Source organism: Piliocolobus tephrosceles, chromosome 17 (assembly GCF_002776525.5).
Source record: "Piliocolobus tephrosceles isolate RC106 chromosome 17, ASM277652v3, whole genome shotgun sequence".
Lineage (NCBI taxonomy): Eukaryota > Metazoa > Chordata > Mammalia > Primates > Cercopithecidae > Piliocolobus > Piliocolobus tephrosceles.
Window position 1 is genome coordinate 73,298,847 of NC_045450.1, and position 19,435 is coordinate 73,318,281.

Consider the following 19,435-nt stretch of genomic DNA (forward strand, 5'->3'; position numbering starts at 1 on the left):
TCTCCTGCCTCAGCCTCCCAAGTAGCTGGGACTACAGGCGCCCGCCACCTCGCCCGGCTAGTTTTTTGTATTTTTAGTAGAGACGGGGTTTCACCGTGTTAGCCAGGATGGTCTCAATCTCCTGACCTCATGATCCATCCGTCTCGGCCTCCCAAAGTGCTGGGATTACAGGCTTGAGCCACCGAACCCGGCCACTTCCCATTCTCTTAGCAGCTTTGTGTCTCTAGGGATCTGCCCGTTCAGAACATTTTGTAGAAACAAGTGTGCGACATACATGGCCTTTTGTAACTGGCCTCTTTCACTTCGAGCGTTTTTCACATGTGTCCGCGCTGTAGTGTGGGTCAGTGCTTTACTCCTCCATGGATACGCCGCGTCGCGTCCCTCCCTTCGTCTGTTGATGGACATTGGGTTGTTTCCACGTCTTGGCTGTTGTGAACATGAATTTGTGTGCAGGTTTTTGTGTGGACCTAGGTTTTCGTTTTTCTTGGGCATATACCTCAGTGTGGAATTGCTAGATCATGTGGTCACTCTATGTTTAGCTATTTGAGAAACCCCCAGACTGTTGTGCGCAGCAGCTGCACCTTTTACACTCCCGCTGGCCGTGTAGGAGGGCGCCATCTCTCCACATCCTTGTCTACACTTGCTGTTGTCCGTCTTGTTGATGACAGCTGTCTTCGTGGGTGTCACCTCTCCCTGCTGTTGAGATTTGTACTTCTCTGATGGCAGATGATAACGAGAGCGTCTTTTTCTGTGCTTGTCGACCGTTTGTGTATCTTCTTTGGAGAAATGCTTATTCAGATCCTTTGCTCGTTTTTTAATTTGTTTTTATTGTTGAGTGGTAACAGTCCTTTATGTATTCCAGATACAAGTCCCTTATCAGGTGTATGATGTGTAATTCCAGTTAATATTTTTTTCTTGTTGCTTATGGTTTTGGTGTCATGTAGGATACTGTTGTCTAATACAGGGTCATAAAGATTTACTGCCATGTTCTCTTCTAAGAGTTTCATGGTTTTAGCTCTTACACATAGGTCTTTTTGATCCAGCCTGGGTGACAGAGAGAGACCCTGTCTCAAGAAGGGGGGGGTTCGATGAGATCATGAACATTGCTCCGTCTCGGGTGGTTTGTGTCAGCGTCCCCGTGGCAGTGAAATGCAAGGAGGGACCAAGGCATTTCCTTATTGGGAAACAGCCCAAGACTCTTCCAGGGTCATGGGCTGCAGGGCTTCCCAGTCAGGAGTCTGTGCTTCCAACTCAGGGATGTTGTTTGACTTGGCTCCCATAGAAATCCACATTTGGGCCTACACCTTCCAATAACGCTGGACTCTGCTAGACCTGCAGGCCTGGGCAGCTTCATGGCTGGAGCCACACAGTGGCCACACTTGGAGGGCTACAGTTCTCACGCTCCCCTCAGAGACCTGGCAGCCATCAGGACCTGCGACTGTGGCTCTGGAAGCATTTGCATTCCCCCCACGGGACAGAAACAAGCCCCTCGTCCACGTCGTCTTGTCCGTGTGGCTGGACGACACCCGCTCTTGTGTACAGTGGAACACAAGTCGTCTACTCTTTTCTGAAAGTCAGCTTTCAGGCAGGACTTCGCAGGCCTTTGTTTCAGGGTCACTCATGGCTGTAGCTGCTGCTTAGCTGGTGGCCCAGTTTGGACTGTTTTCATTCTCCAGCTCACAATGAGTGGACTTCCTAAATGTGCTGGATTTTATCATACTCTCCTAACATTAGGCAAAGTAATCTTTTTAAAGAACATTCAGGGCCGGGCGCGGTGGCTCACGCCTGTAATCCCAGCACTTTGGGAGGCCGACGTGGGCAGGTCACAAGGTCAGGAGATCGAGACCATCCTGATTAACACGGTGAAACCCCGTCTCTACTAAAAATACAAAAAATTAGCCGGGTGAGGTGGCGGGCGCCTGTAGTCCCAGCTACTCGGGAGGCTGAGGCAGGAGAATCGCTTGAACCCGGGAGACAGAGCTTGCAGTGAGCTGAGAGCGTGCCACTGCACTCCAGCCTGGGTGACAGAGCGAGACTCCATCTCAAAAAAAAAAAGAACATTCAGAATAAGTGACATACTTCAGCTGTTTTTAATCCTTTTATGTTACAGTTATTTTGAAGTTTATATGGTCATCCAAACGGGGAAACTGGCATTGACCTTGATATTGTGCTGTCTTCTTCAGCCTTTCAAGCCCTTTTTGGATAGAAGCCCTTTCCCTACAGCACACAGCATTTTCAGTGTGGACTCAGCCTAAGGCTGCGTTCTCCACTGGGACCCCACTGTAAAGGTGAGATCCAATACCCCATGCACCCACCCCCAGCCGCTCACTCTTGCCTTGGACGGACTGCCCCCACCTCCTCCGTTCCCTCTGCCTGGAGGGGCTGCCCCCACCTCCTCCGTTCCCTCTGCCTGGATGGATGGGCTGCCTCCACCTCCTCCAGGGTTTTGCTCAGATTCCTCTGCACAGGGAGGTCTCCCCATCCCCTCCTGCTTGCCAGCTTGCTTTCTTATTCCTCATGGCCCTCAGTGCCCATGTGGAGCCCTCGCAGCAGGTGGTCCTGGGGCATCACCATCTGCCCTGCTCCCCGCTGCAGCCTCCGTGCGTCTCCCAGAGTCCCACACAGGTTGGTGTTCATCCACATTTGGGGGTGCTCACTCATATTTGGGGGTGCTGTCAATGAGTTTTAGATTTGGTAGCAGCCTGCATTTTTACCTACATGTCACAATTGATTGTTACAAGTTGACAAAATTGCAGATTGATTTCTACAAACAGAACCAGCTCAGTCTGCTTTCTAGATTCATAAAATGGGGGTTTTCACGCAGCCCAGATCCTTGGTTTTAGAAGCAGAGACATAGGCAATGATATCCACGTGGAAGGTCACTGTGCTGTGTGGTTCTGGGTTTGTGAGTCCGTCAGCGTGTCCACTTCGGTGGCTTGTGGGCACACGTTCCTGGCCTGTACAGACCCCCTTCCCCAGCCCCTAGTCATGTATTCTGCCTGTTTCCGAGAAGCCGGGGGCTCTTCCCAGTCAGGAGTCTGTGCTTCCAACTCAGGGATGTTTTCTGTGTACACGAGTGTACTTTTGGGGTATGTATTAGAGGGCGGTTGTGCCTAAGGTCTCTGTGTTCCTCTGCCGTGGCCCTCGCAAGTTAGCGACTCGTGGGGTGGGAGGGTAGATTCCCAGCTGCCGAGCCCCTCTGTCCAGTGTGCGCAGCCTCCCCAGAGAAAAGCAGGTGACGGATCCCAGGAGGCTTGGAGAGGGTAACTCTGCCAGCATGGCCACCAGGCAGCATCCCGAGCCCTCAGCTTCACGCAGTCTCACATTCGGGAAATGTGAGAAAAGCAGGTGACGGATCCCAGGAGGCTTGGAGCGGGTAACTCTGCCAGCATGGCCACCATCGCCAGCCCCCGAGCCCTCAGCTTCAGGCAGTCTCACATTCGGGAAGCGACTGGGAGGTGCTCAGACGTTCTCTAGCCTGATCTGGGCTCACAGCTAGGGTTCAGGAAATTCTGTACTAAATGAGTTTTTCTTAAAATCAAAAACAGCTTCTCTCACCAAACTGGGCTGAGCCGCTCTTCCCACCTGTTTCTGAGCTGGTTTATTTCCCTTCCGTGAGGCTCACGTCCGTTTCTTTCCTTCCTGAAGCACTTGCTTGTGCTCCTGGGGCTGCCCTCAGCCCCTTCCCCAAGCTGCCAGCAGCAGGGCTGACATTCTCTGCTCTGTGTCGCTTGTCTGGATTCAGCCAGCTTCCGGGTGCTGGGGAGTCCCCAGTCTTGGCTTCACTCACCTTCGCGGGAACCCTGCCAGGCCCGCTACCTGCCTGGAGGACAAGGGTTTCCCCAGCGCAGAATTTCCAGCCAGTGCTCCTGCTTCCTTCTCACTTATCAGCCAGAACTAGCCTGACTGCCTTTTCAGGAGCAGCCGAATTCCCCTTGCAGTGAGACACATATTGAATGGGTGGGCCTTTGGCAGGTTGGGAGTTTTTAATCATCAGATGAATAGAAAGAATTTTTCTCACCTAAACTGGAGGAAAATGACACGATTTTGCCCAGGGAGATCCATTTGGGAAGATTCTGCCTTCAGCTACCGAGCAGAACACGAGTGAGGGGCTCTGCAGTGTCCGGCACGTCTGCGCTGGGAATAGGCCTTCAGGGGGCTACATCCTAATGAAGCGCAGTCACTTTTTGTTTCGTCTCCAGCGCAGCCCAAGCTCATTATAGCAGACACTTCACCACCCCAAGCTTCACAAGGGGCGCGGGCGTGCAGCAGGAGGAACAAGAGTTGGCCACCGTCGGGTGCCGTGGGCGTCCTGAGTAGAGTTGAGGGCCTCCCCCAGGAAGGAGAATGCTGAGCCCCGATAGGAAACGCTGCCCTGAGCCATCTGAGGCTGTCCATGGGGGAGCCCTTTCTTTTCCTTGTCTCTAGCCTGATACCCCTCTTTCCTGAGGTTCTCTCTCACTGCCTAAGCTGTTTGACTCTGGGACTGGCCAGCTTGTCCCTGTCGGGATCTCATCCCCATTGGGATCTCTGGCAGGAGTTTCCTGACCAGCTCCCCCTGGGCCTGCGGCTGGAGGCGGAGGTTGTGCCGCTGTCTTCGACCTGGTTTGCCTTTTGAGGCTTACCCGCTCCTCCATCTGGGCTATTTTTAAATGATTAGAGCAGAACCTTTCGATCAGTTCTATCAAATGCATCTGTAGAGCTAGGGGATGGGGGGAAGGGGGGGCGATCTCTTTTGTGACACCTACTTCTAATCTTTATAGCTAGGCCAGTGGGTGTGCTCACAGCCGAGGCACCTCATTAGGTCATTATGTCATTAGGATGCTCTTTGACCAGTCATTGTCATTAGAAATGTAAACACTGATTGGGGACCTTCCAGCAGGAGCTGTCTGGGCTGCCTGCTGTCTCCAAGCTGTTCAACTTCCAGGTTTACCTTTGTGGCTTTGGGTGTCCCTTCAGGGCTTGAGCTAGGCAGGCTCCTGCAGTGGGATTGTGGGGTGGACCCCTGAGACGGGAAGCACTTGCCCCCCAGCACCTACTCACCCGGGGCTCTTCATTCTCACACTTCCCTGGTAAGTTCCGGACTGTCCGCACTCCTTTTGTGGCCCATCCGGTGAGCGCCTACTGCCCGGGCCGCCGCTTCATCCTGAGTTATTTGGGCTGAGCCCTCTCATCTGCCAGTTTAAGGCACCCCAGGAGTCTCAAGATCTCTGCTGGGAGTGGACCAGTCTACACAGTCTTCTTCAGAGGGATTTGTGACTTCCCTGAAAAGGTTAAGAAACCCTGTTTTAGACCAACCTTCTGGGTAAGGGACTAGTGGGGTCAGGGATTTTCATGTGCAGTTTAACGCACAGAAGGCACAGTTGCTGGTGTTTGTATCTGCTCTGCACTGAGACCGGCTCTCGCAGGTGTGCATGAGGCCGCGTGGCCTTCTGCGCAAGTTACAGAGAAGGTGACGGCCACTCAGGCCTGTTCTGGCCTGTCCATTGGACTCCACTTTTTTGTTGTTGTTTTTTTTTTTTTTTTTTTTTTTGCAAAAAGTAAAGACATGGGGCTGGCACTCCAGATCTGCTTTGGGCTTTTTCTGTTACGTTTTAAGGGAAGTGGGCGGAGCATGTGGCCTGTAGCTGAATGCTCCACGTAGCAGACACAGGAACGAGCCGGGAGAGAAGCTTCGCTGTGGAGGTGCTCCCGGAGCTGCCTCTGAGCTGGCTCAGCTGGGGGAGGCCTGTAGTCTCCCATCTCCCTTTTCCCGTGTTGAGTCAGATGCTCTTTTGATTGAGGAAAGAACCTTCATGCGTTTTTATCCTTTTTTAACCTTTGACCCCAAACTTGGCAGCTGCTTGGGTTGGAGTTTCTGGACACGTGGGGCCTGTAGCGGCCTTGCGTCGATGTTGCCTCACGTTCCCGCTGGTGTCGGTGAGGCATGAGCCCTTGGTTTTGTCTCTGGCATGTTTGCATTGGTGGTAGAGCTGACTGTTGCGCCTTAGAGAGTCTTCTGTGGCCTTGAACGGGGAATGGGGGCCAGATGACAGCACAGGCCGTGTGCTGCGGGAATGGCCGCTTCCTCAGTCAGAGGTCGTCTGGAGGGTTTTTCCCTCGGGTGGGAAGTGTTCCTGCGAATTCCAGATTTGCCCTGGCCCAGCTTGGAGGCGGACCTTCCTGACCGGGCCATCCCTGGCCAGCGTTCTCAGCCCACACTGGCTCCCTCCCAGCAGGCCCCTACTTGTGAAGGAGCTGAGCCGCTCGTGGTGGGCTCTCCTGGGGCACCCATGTTGTGTGTTTTGCTTTTGTTTGTTTTGTATCTGCCTGGTTTTTCCAAGTCTAATCAGGATGTCCCTGGAGTGACATCCTTTGCTGAGAGAAGGGCACATGCCTCGGTCCCAGTGCTCAGCCTTGCTTCCTGCCGCAGCCTTGGGGCCTGGAGACTCACCATCAAAGCACAGTGGAGACAATGCCCAGTGGTCCCAGCCCCATTGCCCCTGGTACAACCTGTTAGCCACCACAGGACCAAGGTTACAAGCACAGTGGTCAGAGGCACTGGCCTGCAGTAGGACTCCAGGGCACCATGGCCTGAGCCCAGCTCTCTCGTCCTGGTTCCCATCCTAGCCCACCATCCCAGCCCACCGTCCCAGCCGTGTCCTGTGGCTTCCTGGTGCACACAGGGCTGTTCCTTGCACCTCCCAGCTGGGTCTTGACACCACGAGCTCTTCCCTCCAACCTGGGATCAGCCAGGCCTTCCCTAGGAGATGAGAATGTACCATAAAAACAATTACAAGACTGGGCGCTGTAACTCACGCCTGTCATCCCAGCACTTTGGTAGGCTGAGGTGGGTGGATCACCTGAGGTTGGGAGTTCAAGACCAGCCTGGCCAACACAGTGAAACCTAGTCTCTACTTAAAATACAAAACTTAGCTGAGCGTGGTGGCATGTGTCTGTTGTCCCAGATACTCAAGGAGGCTGAAGCAGGAGAATCATTTGAACCCAGGAGGCGGAGGTTGCAGGGAGCTGACACTGTGCTCCAGCCTGGGTGACAGCAAGACTCTGTCTCAAAGAAAAACAAAAAAAAACTGTTAGAAGATTCCTGAGAGCATGTAGGAGTTAACAGCATTAAATGGTTTTCTTTACAGAAATAGAAAAATCCTTAAATAACATTTGAGATGTTTTCTGTAATAAATAAATGTGAGACACAATGATTTGGTAAAGTTTGGGAAACTGTAAGCAGTGAAGGGAGCAGGAGGAAGATGGCCCGGCTGGAGCAGCTTCCTGGCACTGGCTCTGTGCCTTGGACCGGCCGGGCCTGGCCCTGCCTCCCCCACAACGTCACGTGACCATTTCGCACGTGGTGCTTTTTTGATGAGCAGTGGCTCAGCCACCCAAGACACCTGCCGCTGGAACTGACCGCCGGAGCTGTGCACACCCGACCGAAGCCATCTTCATGGTTTGGGCCCCCACCCCAGGTCTGAGGACAGACACCAGCTGGGGCACAGTTCATTTGTATTTGGTTCTCGGAATCCATAGATGTGACTTAACAACACAGATCAATTCCCAGACTCACCCAATTCTTGTGCCACTTGCATAATTTTTCTTTTCTTTTCTTTTTTTTTTTTTTTTTTGAGACAGAGTCTCTGTTGCCCAGGCTGGAGTGCAATGGTGCGATCTTGGGCTCACTGCAAGGTCCACCTCCCAGGTTCACACCATTCTCCTGCCTCAGCCTCCCGAGTGGCTGGGACTACAGGCACCTGCCACCTCGCCCGGCTAGTTTTTTTTTTTTTAATATACTTAGTAGAGACAGGGTTTCACCGTGTTAGCCAGGATGATCTCGATCTCCTGACCTCGTGATCCGTCTGCCTCGGCCTCCCAAAGTGCTGGGATTATAGGGGTGAGCCACCGCACCTGGCCTCAAAGTTGAAGCAGTTCTTATGCCTCAGCCTCTCGAGCAGCTGGAATTATAGGCACGCAGCACCAGGCCTGGCTAATTTTTGTGTTTTTAGTAGAGACAGGGTTTCACCATGTTGTCCAGGTTGGTCTCAAACTCCTGGCCTCGAGTGATCTGCCTGCCTCCGCCTCCCAGAGTGTTGGGATCATGGGCATGAGCCACCGTGCCCAGCCCCCACTTGCATAATTTTCTGTATCCAGATACTGCTTGTTATGTATTTGCATGTTTTAAATACTTTTACTGTTTTTTTTTTTTCTTTTGGAGACAGGGTCTTCTTGCCCTTTCGCCTAGGCTGGAGTACAGGGGCACAATCACGGCTCACTGCAGTCTTGACCTCCCAGGCTGAAGTGATTCTCCTGCCTCAGCCCCGGCCGACCACGGGTGCACAACACCGTGCCTGGATAATTCTTGTATTTTTTGTAGAGACAGGGTTTTGCCGTGTTGCCCAGGCTGGTCTCAAACCCCTGGCCTCAAGCGACCCTCCCACCTCAGCCTGTCACAGTGCTGGGATTACAGGCGTGAGCCAGTGCATCTGGTCCACTTTTTAAACTAAAACACCTTTTAAAAGGAAATTTTGCATCATTACTGTAAAGCTGATCCCAAATCATGTCATTATTACTGTAGTAATAAAGTCAAAAGTAAAAATGGTTATCTGGGCTGAGGTGGGTGGATCACTTGAGGTCAGGAGTTTGAGACCAGCCTGGCCAACTTGGTAAAACCTCCTCTCTATGAAAAATACAAAAACTAGCTGATCATGGTAGCGGGTGCCTGTAATCTCAGCTATTCAGGAGGCTGAGGTGGAAGAATCACTTGAACCCGGGAGGCGGAGGTTGCAGTGAGCTGAGATTGCGCCACTGCACTCTAGCCTGGGTGACAGAGCGAGACTGTCTCAAAAACAAAAACAAAAATGGGCTGGGCGCGGTGGCTCATACCTGTAATCCCAGCACTTTGGGAGGCCGAGGCGGGCAGATCACGAGGTCAGGAGTTCGAGATCATGCTGGCTAACACGGTGAAACCCCGTCTCTACTGAAAATACAAAAATTAGCCAGGTGTGGTGGTGGGTGCCTGTAGTCCCAGCTACTCGAGAGGCTGAGGCAGGAGAATGGCGTGAACCCAGGAAGCGGAGCTTGTAGTGAGCCGAGATCGCGCCACTGCACTCCAGCCTGGGCGACAGAGCGAGACTCCATCTAAAAGAAAAAAGAGAGAAGAAAGAAAAAAACTGGTTATCTGCATCCTGGTTAAAATCAGTACCACCATGCCTCACACATGGGAACATGGACTTGCTGGATAGGACCTCCTTGCTTCATGGGCCTGGAAGCAGCTACTTCAGAAGGAAAGTGGTGCGGCCAGCGGCAACGGAGGGCACACTGTGCGGTGAGGAGACGGTGCAGGCCCGCCCACAGCCCTGGCCCAGGGAAGGAGAGACCTCACTGACCCCTGCGGGGCCTGCCTCTGGCCATCTTCATTTGGAAATGCGGTGTCATTGTCCCCAGAGGGAATGAGCAGTTCTTCCTGGGGGGCAGGCACCAGCTGCCCTGAGATTGTGGAGGTCTGCGCCGCCCGCCTCTCTGGACCTCAGCTGGTTTTATTTCCATGCCATGGCAGGGACAAGCACACGCTGTTTTCCTTCCCCCTCACCACGGCAAGGACTCCACATGCTGTTACAGCTTCACCCGAAGAGGAGGTGGTCTCGACCGTGCCTTGACTTCCACCGTTCCCTCTCCCTGTGTTGGAAGGGCCACCGTCCCTGTGGCTCACCAGTGCTGCGTTTCCTCGTGGGTTTTTAGGATGAGAGTGTACAGGAAGTATAAAGGTGAAAGTAGCTCTCCAGTAGCTTGTGTCAAGGAGGATCATCAGACAGGCGTTGACTTCTTCCTGGATTACTTTTCCAGAAGACTCCCAGATGTGGCAATAGCTCTTGGGGTTTTGGGCTGATGTACAGGAGCTGAAGCTGTGATGTGTGTCCGTGTCCTTAGGTCAGTGTTAAGTGGGGAGCTGCCCCCATCCTGTGTTCTTAGCAGATAGCAGGCATGTTAGCCAGCCAGTTGGTTGATTAAACAAGCTCTGAAAACATAAACACCGATGGTTTTGCTGGTTTCATGTGTTGTCATGTGACGTAAGCAGATGCTACCACAGCAGAGCCGGAGGTGAGCAAGACATAGAGCAGAGAATCTGCTCACAGTAACACAGGAGCTGAAACAGCCTTTTAAAATGTGTTTGCAGGCCAGGCATGGCGGCTCAAGCTTATAACCCCAGCACTTTCGGAGGCCAGGGTGGGAGGATCACTTGAGGCCTGGAATTCGAGACCAGCCTGGGCAACACAGGGAGACCTTAAAGCAGTGTTTGGTGACTTGGGTGTGGTGGTGCACACCAGCAGTCCTGGCTACTCAAAGAGGCTGAGGTGGGAGGATCCCTTCAGCCTGGAAGCTCAAGGCTGCAGTGATCATGGCACCACATTCCAGCGTGGGCAACAGAGCAAGACCCTGTGTCTTAAAAAAAAAAAAAAAAAAAAACATGTTCTGCTTATACAATTGCCAGGATTTTGGGTTGGTTTGTGTCTGGGTGGTGGTTGTGGTTATTAGTGGTGACACCACGCTCAGGTTTGGCACTGCACACTGCTGGTTAAATGAGGAAAAAATATTTGATAACCTACCAAGAACCTGTAAAATGTGTATCTCCTTTGACCCATTAATTCCATTTCTCAGGAGTTTGCCCTTTAAGAAGTCAGATAAAGATTTATATATAAGGGGTCACTTTAATATCATTTGTGTTGGGTTTTTTATTTGTTTTCTGAGATGAAGTCTCACTCTGTTGCCCAGACTGGAGTGCAGTAGTGCAGTCTCAGCTCACTGCAACCTGTGCCTCCTGGGTTCAAACGATTTTCCTGCTTCAGGCTCCCGAGTAGCTGGGATTATAGGCACGTATTCCACGCCCAGCTTTGAGACGGAGTCTTGCTCTGTCATCCAGATTGGAGTGCAGTGGCACGATCTCAGCTCACAACAACCTCTGCCTCCCAGGTTCAAGCAATTCTCCTGCCTCAGCTTCCCAAGTAGCTGGGATTATGGGTGCCCGCCACCACGCCCAACTTTTTTTTTTTTTTTTGAGATGGAGTCTCACTCTGTGGCCCAGGCTGGAGTGCAGTGACGTGATCTCGGCTCACTGCAAGCTCCGCCTCCCGGGTTCACACCATTCTCCTGCCTCAGCCTCCCAAGTAGCTTTGACTACAAGCACCTGCCACCACACCTAGCTAACTTTTTATATTTTTAGTAGAGGTGGGGTTTCACTGTGTTAGCCAGAATGGTCTGGATCTCTTGACCTCGTGATTCGGCCTGCACAGTGCTGGGATTACAGGCGTAAGCCACCATACCAGCCTAATTTTTGTATTTTTAGGAGGCATGGAGTTTCACCGTGTTGGCCAGGCTGGTCTCGAACCCCTGATCTCATGATCCGCCCACCTCAGCCTCCCAAAGTGCTGAGATTATAGGCATGAGCCATTGTGCCCAGTCTAATTTTTGTGTTTTTAATAGAGACGGGGTTTCACCACGTTGGCCAGGCTGGTCTGGAACTCCCGACCTCAACTTCTCCGCCTGCCTCGGCCTCACAAAGTGCTGGGATTGCAGGTGTAAGCCACTGTGCCCAGGCTTATTTCATAAATATTTATTATGAACCTACTAGTATGTCAGCACTACAGATAGTATTAGAGACCATCCCTGTCCCTCCCAGAGCTGACAGCATAGTTGGGAAGATGGAAATTAAGTAAGTAATGACACCCACAAAAAGTAACTGCCATTCTGGCTCAGGAGAAACCTGGGTGCCCCTGAGTAACAGACACTGGCACCAAGACTGTTTGTGGAGAGAGCGCTGCTCGTCTTGTCCCTGTGATATGGGTTTTGTGAGTGATCCGTTTTCCCTGTAGGACCCTTTGTTTCTCGGGTGATCCTGAGCCAGGTACGAGATCAGTATCTCCCCCACTGCTGTCACCCACGCGGCATTGCTGTGAAGCGGATGGTGGCCCGAGAGTTGCTAATATCTCTGTGATTTCAGCCGCCAAGCTGAGCCACCAAAGAAGGAGGCCGCCACTGCGGGGCCGCAGGTGAAGCGAGCAGATGAGTGGAAGGACCCTTGGCGCCGATCCAAGTCTCCCAAGAAGAAACTCGGGGTGTCGGTCTCTCCGAGCCGGGCTCGAAGGCGTCGGAAAACATCAGCCTCGTCGGCCTCTGCCTCTAATTCCTCCAGGTAAGGAGGGCTTCTGGGACGGCTGGGGTGTCAGCACCTCAGAGCCGTCAGCTGAACACCATGTACCTCACTGGGTCAGGTGGGGAACACCACAGCCCCACTGTTTGCTGTGGGGTCATTGCCTGAAGGCCAGTCAGTGGGACTAACCCAGCGTTTATACATTCAGCAAAGAGCATCAATGCCAAGCAGGACTGATGCAGTGACCCCAAATGGGGCACAGACACCAGCGACTGAGCCCGACTGCTCCCAGGGAGTCCCAGGCCACACTGGAGGGAGGGGCATCTGGATGCGGGAGGATGCACAGACCTGGGGCCCAGTGAGTCCATCTGTTCCTCCAGACTGGACCTGAAGCTGTGCCCCTCCACGTACGGTCCTGGTCTCAGCACACAGGAGCCTGGCTCCTGAGGGAGGGATGACGGAAAGCAGGGGACTGGGGTGGACCCCACGGTGCTCGGCAGGAACAGGAGGTGTGGGTGGGAGGCCAGGCTTCACAGTGGGTGCAGAGGGACAGGTAGACACACACACAGACGCACGTGAGCTGGGTCAGCGCACACATCCTGGCTCTGTCCACTCAGGCAGCGACGCCCAGTAACAGCAAGCACACCCCAGGCCCACGTCTTGATTTCTAAATGCTGTTCTCCACTGAGGAGAGGTGGGAGCGTCTGGGGGAGGCTGTATGCGTCTGTGCGCATGTGGGTAGCTGTGTGTCTGCGCGTGTATGGCTGTGCGTCTGTGCACGTGTGTAGCTGTGTGTGTGTCTGCGCGTGTGTAGCTGTGCATTTGCGCCTGTGTAGCTGTGTGTGTGTGCACGTGTGCAACTTGCACATGTATAGCTGTGCGTCTGTGCATGTGTGCATCTGTGGGTGTGTAGCTGTGCATGTGTACATCTGTGCGCATGTGTGCATCTGTGCACGTGTGTGTAGCTGTACGTTCAGGTGTTGTGCCAAAGAACAGCAGGTCAGCAGAGGGTGTGCGGGGCAGGGAGGGCCCTTCTCACTTCTCTCCACTCTCCCTTCCGCCCACCCCAGGTCATCTTCACGGTCATCGTCCTACTCCGGCTCCGGCTCCTCCCGGTCACGATCCCGGTCTTCATCCTACAGCTCCTACTCCAGCCGCTCTTCCAGACACAGCTCATTCTCAGGAAGCCGGTCCAGGTACGTCCCCGGGACCCATGCAGGGCCCTCGGCAGGTGCAGGGGCAGGTGCAGGGAGCATGGGCACCTGTGGATGTGGCTTTAGTTGTGGCACCAATAGCTCCTTGGGGTATTGAAAGTCCCTGCTGGCAGCTGAACTAGGATGGCCAGGGGGTCATGTCCTGTGTCCCCCGCCAAACACCAGCCTTGCGGGCCCTCGTCCTTGTGTAGATGTGTGCTGTCACTGAGGGCCACAGCCTGAGATCCTCGAGTTGAGGCACTCCAGTCCTCTGGGGACAGTCCTCTGGGAAGGGGCCAGACCCAGCCCTGTCCTGCAGTGTTTCTGTGGGAGCTGTTCTGCTGCCCCACTGCCAAGGAACCTGTCCCCTCCCGTCCTGCACACACGTGAACGTGGCACCTGCCTCCCGGAGGGCCCAACAGGGGCTGCTGACACCTTCCACACTCCACGGTCTACTCTGGGCCTGTGTGTTTAGCAGATGCCAGAACAGTCCAGAACTGAAGTTAAACCTGAGGCACATAAATGGAAATTTGTGGCCTTCTCCGTGGGTCTGGGTGGGTCAGTCCTCAGTGGGCTTGGGCTGGTGAAGAAACACCCCTAGGCCCCTTCTCACAGCTTTGTTCACTCCCCCAGGTCCCGGTCCTTCTCTTCGTCCCCGTCCCCTTCCCCAACACCTTCCCCGCATCGACCTTCCATCAGAACCAAGGGGGAGCCAGCCCCGCCGCCCGGGAAAGCAGGGTGAGTGCCCAGCCTGTGGGCAAGTCCTGGCCGGCCAGGCCTCCAGAGGCTGCAGCCTCCTCCTTCCGTCTCTATCTCTCATTTGTGTTTGGGACCAAAGAGGTGAGGATGTCTCGGGGGGGGCTGTTCCCAGAGGGTGACTGGGCTGGGGGGCACTGGGCACAGCCCCTGTTCTCTGGGGCCGCCCTTACACTGCAGTGCTCCCCCGGGAGCCCGGGGACGGAGCACAGCCCTGGGGACATGGCAGCAGCCGGGCATTCTCAAGGGGTCTTCGTATTAGCCTGCTCTCCCCGCTGTCTGGCGGTGCCTGTAGCTCTTGCCTGTTAGAGGGGAGCCCGGAAGGGCTGCTGGGGGCTTCGAAGCCATTCCCAAGCGCTCTGATGCTGACAGTGGGAACCGTGGCCAGGCACGCGCGTGCTCACTTAGCGTCACAAGCAGGCAGTGTCGCTCCCCGAGGTGTGGGTACATTTAAAGAGGACGTAGGCCAGCGGGGCCTCATCCACCAGCCCTGCCCTGCTCGAGCCTCCCTGTCTCACAGAGAGAAGTCAGTGAAGAAGCCGGCCCTGCCTCAAGCCCCACCACAGGCCACCAAAACTGCTGCTCCTGTTCCCGAGCCCACCAAGCCAGGAGACCCTCGGGAAGCCAGGAGGAAGGAGCGGCCAGCCAGGACCCCCCCCAGGAGGTGAGCATTTCAGTGTCCATGGGCCTTCGGGCTTTCCATGTTCTTGGTGCCACTGTGATGCTGGCACTGCTGGAAATCCAGAGTGCCAGGTCGAGAGCCAGGTGGTGGGAGGCACCCCCCAGCCGAGCAGCAGCACCCAGTGAGCCCTTACCTGGGAACCTGTCCTGTCCCCTCCCTGAGTCTGTGTTTCTGGAGCATGAAGGGGAAAGGACAGCTTGGCAGGGAGCACAGGCCTTCCCCTCACCGCCCCTGTCTACACTGGGAGGTGCTTCCCCTGAGAGACTGCACTTTTTATCCTGATGAAACACTGTGCCTAAAGGAAGACAGGCCCAGGCCCTGTTCCAAGGCAGTGGCAAGGCCAGTCTGGAGCCTCACCTCACAGGGCTGCTGGGCTGCTGGTGGGGAGGGGAGGCCGTGAGGGGCTGCAGAGGCCACACCCCCTGAGCCGAGCTGTTGCTTGTGTTACAGGCGGACGCTCAGCGGCAGCGGCAGCGGCAGTGGCAGCAGCTATAGTGGTTCCAGCTCCCGATCCAGGTCGTCCCCATCACCCTGTGCCTCTGTTTCTCCCTCCCCTTTGGGGCCAGGAAGTCCCCCGAAGAAGCCAGCTTGTGGGTTGGGCTGTCTCCCACATGTGGGCTGGGGGCCCTTTTGTGTCTGAGTCACCTTGGGGCCATGGAAGGCTGTGGTCGAAACTTTGAAAACTTTGAGAAAATGGGCCAGGACTCATGTGATAGGGAGACCCCCCCTTCCCCCACAAAAACAGCTTCACAAACTCGAGGGCACTCGGGTCAGGAGGAGGTGCCTCTGCCCTGCTGACTTGATGCCGCAGCACCTGGGAGAGCACCTGCACCTGGGGAGGAGCCACAGAGGCCGGGCCTGCACGGCCTGTCACAGCTATCAAGGGAACCAGCCGGAGGGGTGGGGAAGCCGATAAAAAACATCTCAGAAGAGAATACATGGAAAAGCTTTGTGGGCCAGGCGCGGGGGCTCATACCTGTGATCCCAGCACTGTGGGAGGCCAAGGCAGGAGGATTGCTTGAGCCCAGGACTTGAGACCAGCCTGAGCAACATAGACCCCCATCTCCACAGAAAAAAATAATATATATATATATATATATATATTTTTTTTTTTGAGACAGTTTCGTTCTTGTTGCCCAGGTTGGAGTGCGATGGCGCAGTCTCGCAACCTCCGCCTCCCGGGTAGCTGGGACTACAGGCACATGCTGTCACACCCAGCTAATTTTTTGTATTTTAGTAGAGACAGGGTTTCAACATGTTGCCCAGGTTGGTCTCAAAACTCCTAAGCTCAGGCAATCCACCCACCTCAGCCTCCCAAAGTGCTGGGATTACAGGTGTGAGCCACCGCACCCAGCCTAATTTTGTATTTTTAGTAGAGACTGGGTTTCACCATGTTGGTCAGGCTGATCTTGAACTCCTGACCCCAGGTGATCCATCCACCTCGGCCTCCCAAAGTACTGGGATTACAGTTGTGAGCCACTGCACCCAGCCTAATTTTGTATTTTTAGTAGAGACTGGGTTTCACCATGTTAGTCAGGCTGATCTTGAACTGACCTCAGGTGATCCATCCATCTTGGCCTCCCAAAGTGCTAGGATTACACGTATGAGCCACCACGCCCAGCCTAGAAATTTTTTTTAATTAGCTGGGTATAGTGGTGTGTGCCTGTGGTCCCAGCTACTTGGGAGGTCAAGGTTGAGTGAGCTGTGATCACGCCACTGCATTCCAGCCTAGACAACAGAGATCCTTTCTCAAAAAAAAGATTTCTGCTGTTTAGTTGTTTTGAGAGAAAGTATTAAATCAGTCCTTAGATTCCTCACACAGAACTCTTTCATTTACAGGCAGCAGGTGGTTTATATGTTTGTCAAACTTTTTTTTCTGTTGTTTGTTTGTTTCTGGAGAGACATGGTCTTGCTATGTTGCCCAGGCTGGTCTCAAAACTCCTGGGCTCAAGTGATCCTCCCACCGTGGTCTCCCAAACTCCTGGGATTATAGGCGTGAGCCACTGCACCTGGCCTAAAATGTTTCTTGATAGGTCTGAAATGTTTTAAAAGACCTGACTTTCGAAAAACAAATGGTTCTCTTACCTTCCCCCATTCCCTGCTCCGGTATCCCACGTGCCTGGGGGCTGTGATTGGTGTTCTCCCGAGCAGGATATGGGCGAGGCGGACTCAGATGCCAGTCCTGTGCTCTGTGTCCGTGTTGAGTGCAAGCCAGTGGAGCTGCAGACCTGCTGTTTCCAGTCTGTCTGCTGCGTGTTCCTCAGGCATTCCCTGAGACTCTGCGGAACAGCTCGTTGTGTTTTTAATATCCCCGTGGGCTGAGGCTATCGCCCTTTTGTCACGGGTGTCTAAGCCAGGGACTCTGCTTAAATTCCATCCTTGCCACTGTTGGCTCGGCTCAGTCCTGTTTCCCTTCCCAACAAGCAACCTGACATTCGTTTCGTTTGTGTTTGTTTTGAGATGGAGTTTTACTCTTGTTGCCCAGGCTGGAGTGCAGTGGCACTGTCTTGGCTCACTGCAACCTCCACCTCCCGGGTTCAAGCGATTATTTTGCCTCAGCCTCTCCAGTAGCTGGGATTACTGGCGCCCGCGACCATGCCCGGCTAATTTCTGCATTTTTAGTAGAAACGGGGTTTCACCATGTTGGCCAGGCTGGTCCCGAACTCCTGACCTCAGGTGATCTGCCCATCTCAGTCTCCCAGAGTGCTGGGATGACGGGCGCGAGCCACCGCGCCCAGCCGTAACCTGACGTTCGTTAGTGAAATGGGGCCCTGGCCCAGCCATGGAGAGGTCCCTTACTGTATAACCCTGGAACTGCCCAGTGTCCCCCCAAAAATCACACATTCCATGGGTACATGATCCATAAATGGACACTGGATAAATGTGGACCATGGAGCACCCCCCGCCGGCCCCTCCCTCCAGTCTGTGGTTGGATGTGGTGAGATGTTCTCATGTGTCCAGGTCCCTGAGCGTGAGCAGTGTCTCCTCAGTGTCCAGTGCTACGTCGAGCAGCAGCTCTGCACACAGCGTGGACTCGGAGGACATGTACGCAGACCTGGCTAGCCCCGTGTCCTCAGCCAGCTCTCGGTCCCCAGCCCCAGCCCAGACCAGGAAAGAGAAAGGTACTTGGGAGCCCTGGTACCTTTAAGGAGTAGCTCCAGGGGGAGGAGGGTGGCATCAGCACAGACTGCCTGGCGGTTGGTGTGGCCACGGGAAAATCACCAGTACCCCCATGACTGCAGATTTATCATTGGTAGGAAAATCTAAGAAAGAAGACGGTGTTAAAGAGGAAAAGCGGAAAAGGGATTCGTCCACGCAACCACCCAAATCTGCAAAACCTCCAGCAGGGGGGAAGTCCTCCCAGCAGCCCTCAACCCCCCAGCAAGCACCCCCCGGGCAGCCCCAGCAGGGCACGTTTGTGGCCCACAAGGAGATCAAGTTGACACTGTTGAATAAGGTGAGGGCAAGGGCCCTGCTGGTGGCTACCCCAACGTCTGGGCCTGGGTCCATTTGCTTCCTGAGACAGCTTCCTCCTGGGGGACAGAACCTGAGTGAGGGCCAGTGGGGCCTTGCAGGTGTCGGCAGAGCCTGGGCGACAGAGCGAGACTCCATCTTCCCGGCCTGGGCCGGGAAGTGTGAGCATCTGGGGAGGTTCGGGTGCTGCTGGCCTCTCTCTGAACAGAGAGGGTGTTCTCTCTGTGCCTGTGGCCGCCATTCCCTGCCAGTCAGTCTCAACACAATACAGGAAGCCTCGGGCCCTGTCCTCTGCTGGAAGGTTAAGAGGCCTGGTTTCAGGGGTCCCAGGTCCTCCTAGAGTGGCCCCCATGGGGAGCAGGAAGGCCTTCAGGGTGCTTCCCATGGAACATGAAGGGCCCCAAGTGCACAGTGGTGGTGCCCTTGGTCTGGGTCATGGAGGCCGCACTTGGGGCTACAGGGTCGCATGGGCATGTGGTGGGACCTTTGGGAGCGGAGCAGGTTGCTGGCAAGGAACCCATGTTGTTTGGGGTGAGGACACAGCTGCTGTCTCCTGGCCCTGCCATCCTCACCAGCCTCTCGGTTGTCCCAGGCGGCTGATAAAGGAAGCAGGAAGCGCTATGAACCATCAGACAAGGACAGGCAGAGCCCTCCTCCAGCCAAGCGGGCCAACACATCCCCAGACCGAGGTGAGCCTCCCAGCCCCTAGGGGGCAGGGCAGGGGGCGGGAGCCTGGGGATGCGGAGCAGCTGGACTCAGACCCCATGGCTCTTAACAAGCAGGAGGGCCCAGAAAACATCTGACTTGCAGATTATGCCTGTCAGTATTACGGTGTTGAAAACTAAAACTAAGAAAAGTTTTTAAATGTTTGCTTAAAAATAACAGGATCAGGCGCGGTGGCTCACGCCTGTAATCCCAGCACTTTGGGAGGCTGGGGCGGGCGGCTCACGAGGTCAGGAGTTTGAGACCATTCTGGCTAACCTGGTGAAACCCCGTCTCTACTAAAAAAAATAAAAAGTTAGCCGGGCGTGGTAGCGGAGGCCTGTAGTCCCAGCTACTCGGGAGGCTGAGGCAGGAGAATGGTGTGAACCCGGGAGGCGGAGCTTGCAGTGAGCTGAGATCCGGCCACTGCACTCCAGCCTGGGTGACGGAGACACTGTCATCCCAAAAAAAAAGAAAAAAAGCCGGGCGCGGTAG

General features: G+C 54.5%; 1 protein-coding gene across 5 annotated transcripts in view; it reads left to right on the forward strand.

Annotated features, from left to right (window-relative positions):
- The window catches only part of ZC3H18 (zinc finger CCCH-type containing 18), a 62,900-nt gene extending 43,728 nt beyond the window's left edge, over positions 1-19,172 (forward strand). Inside the window, exons 10-17 of one of the 5 annotated variants that reach the window (XM_023228917.2) lie at positions 11,984-12,175; positions 13,204-13,329; positions 13,960-14,064; positions 14,603-14,746; positions 15,215-15,280; positions 17,726-17,886; positions 18,007-18,221; positions 18,831-19,170. In XM_023228917.2, coding sequence (XP_023084685.1) covers positions 11,984-12,175; positions 13,204-13,329; positions 13,960-14,064; positions 14,603-14,746; positions 15,215-15,280; positions 17,726-17,886; positions 18,007-18,221; positions 18,831-18,947 — 1,126 coding nt within the window. In that variant the 3' untranslated portion in view covers positions 18,948-19,170. Of the gene's footprint in view, positions 1-11,983; positions 12,176-13,203; positions 13,330-13,959; positions 14,065-14,602; positions 14,747-15,214; positions 15,281-17,725; positions 17,887-18,006; positions 18,222-18,830 lie in introns of all 5 variants that reach the window. The other 4 variants (XM_023228920.1, XM_023228919.2, XM_023228921.1 and 1 more) reach the window with 4 other exon arrangements.
- The last annotated feature ends 263 nt before the right edge of the window (positions 19,173-19,435 follow it).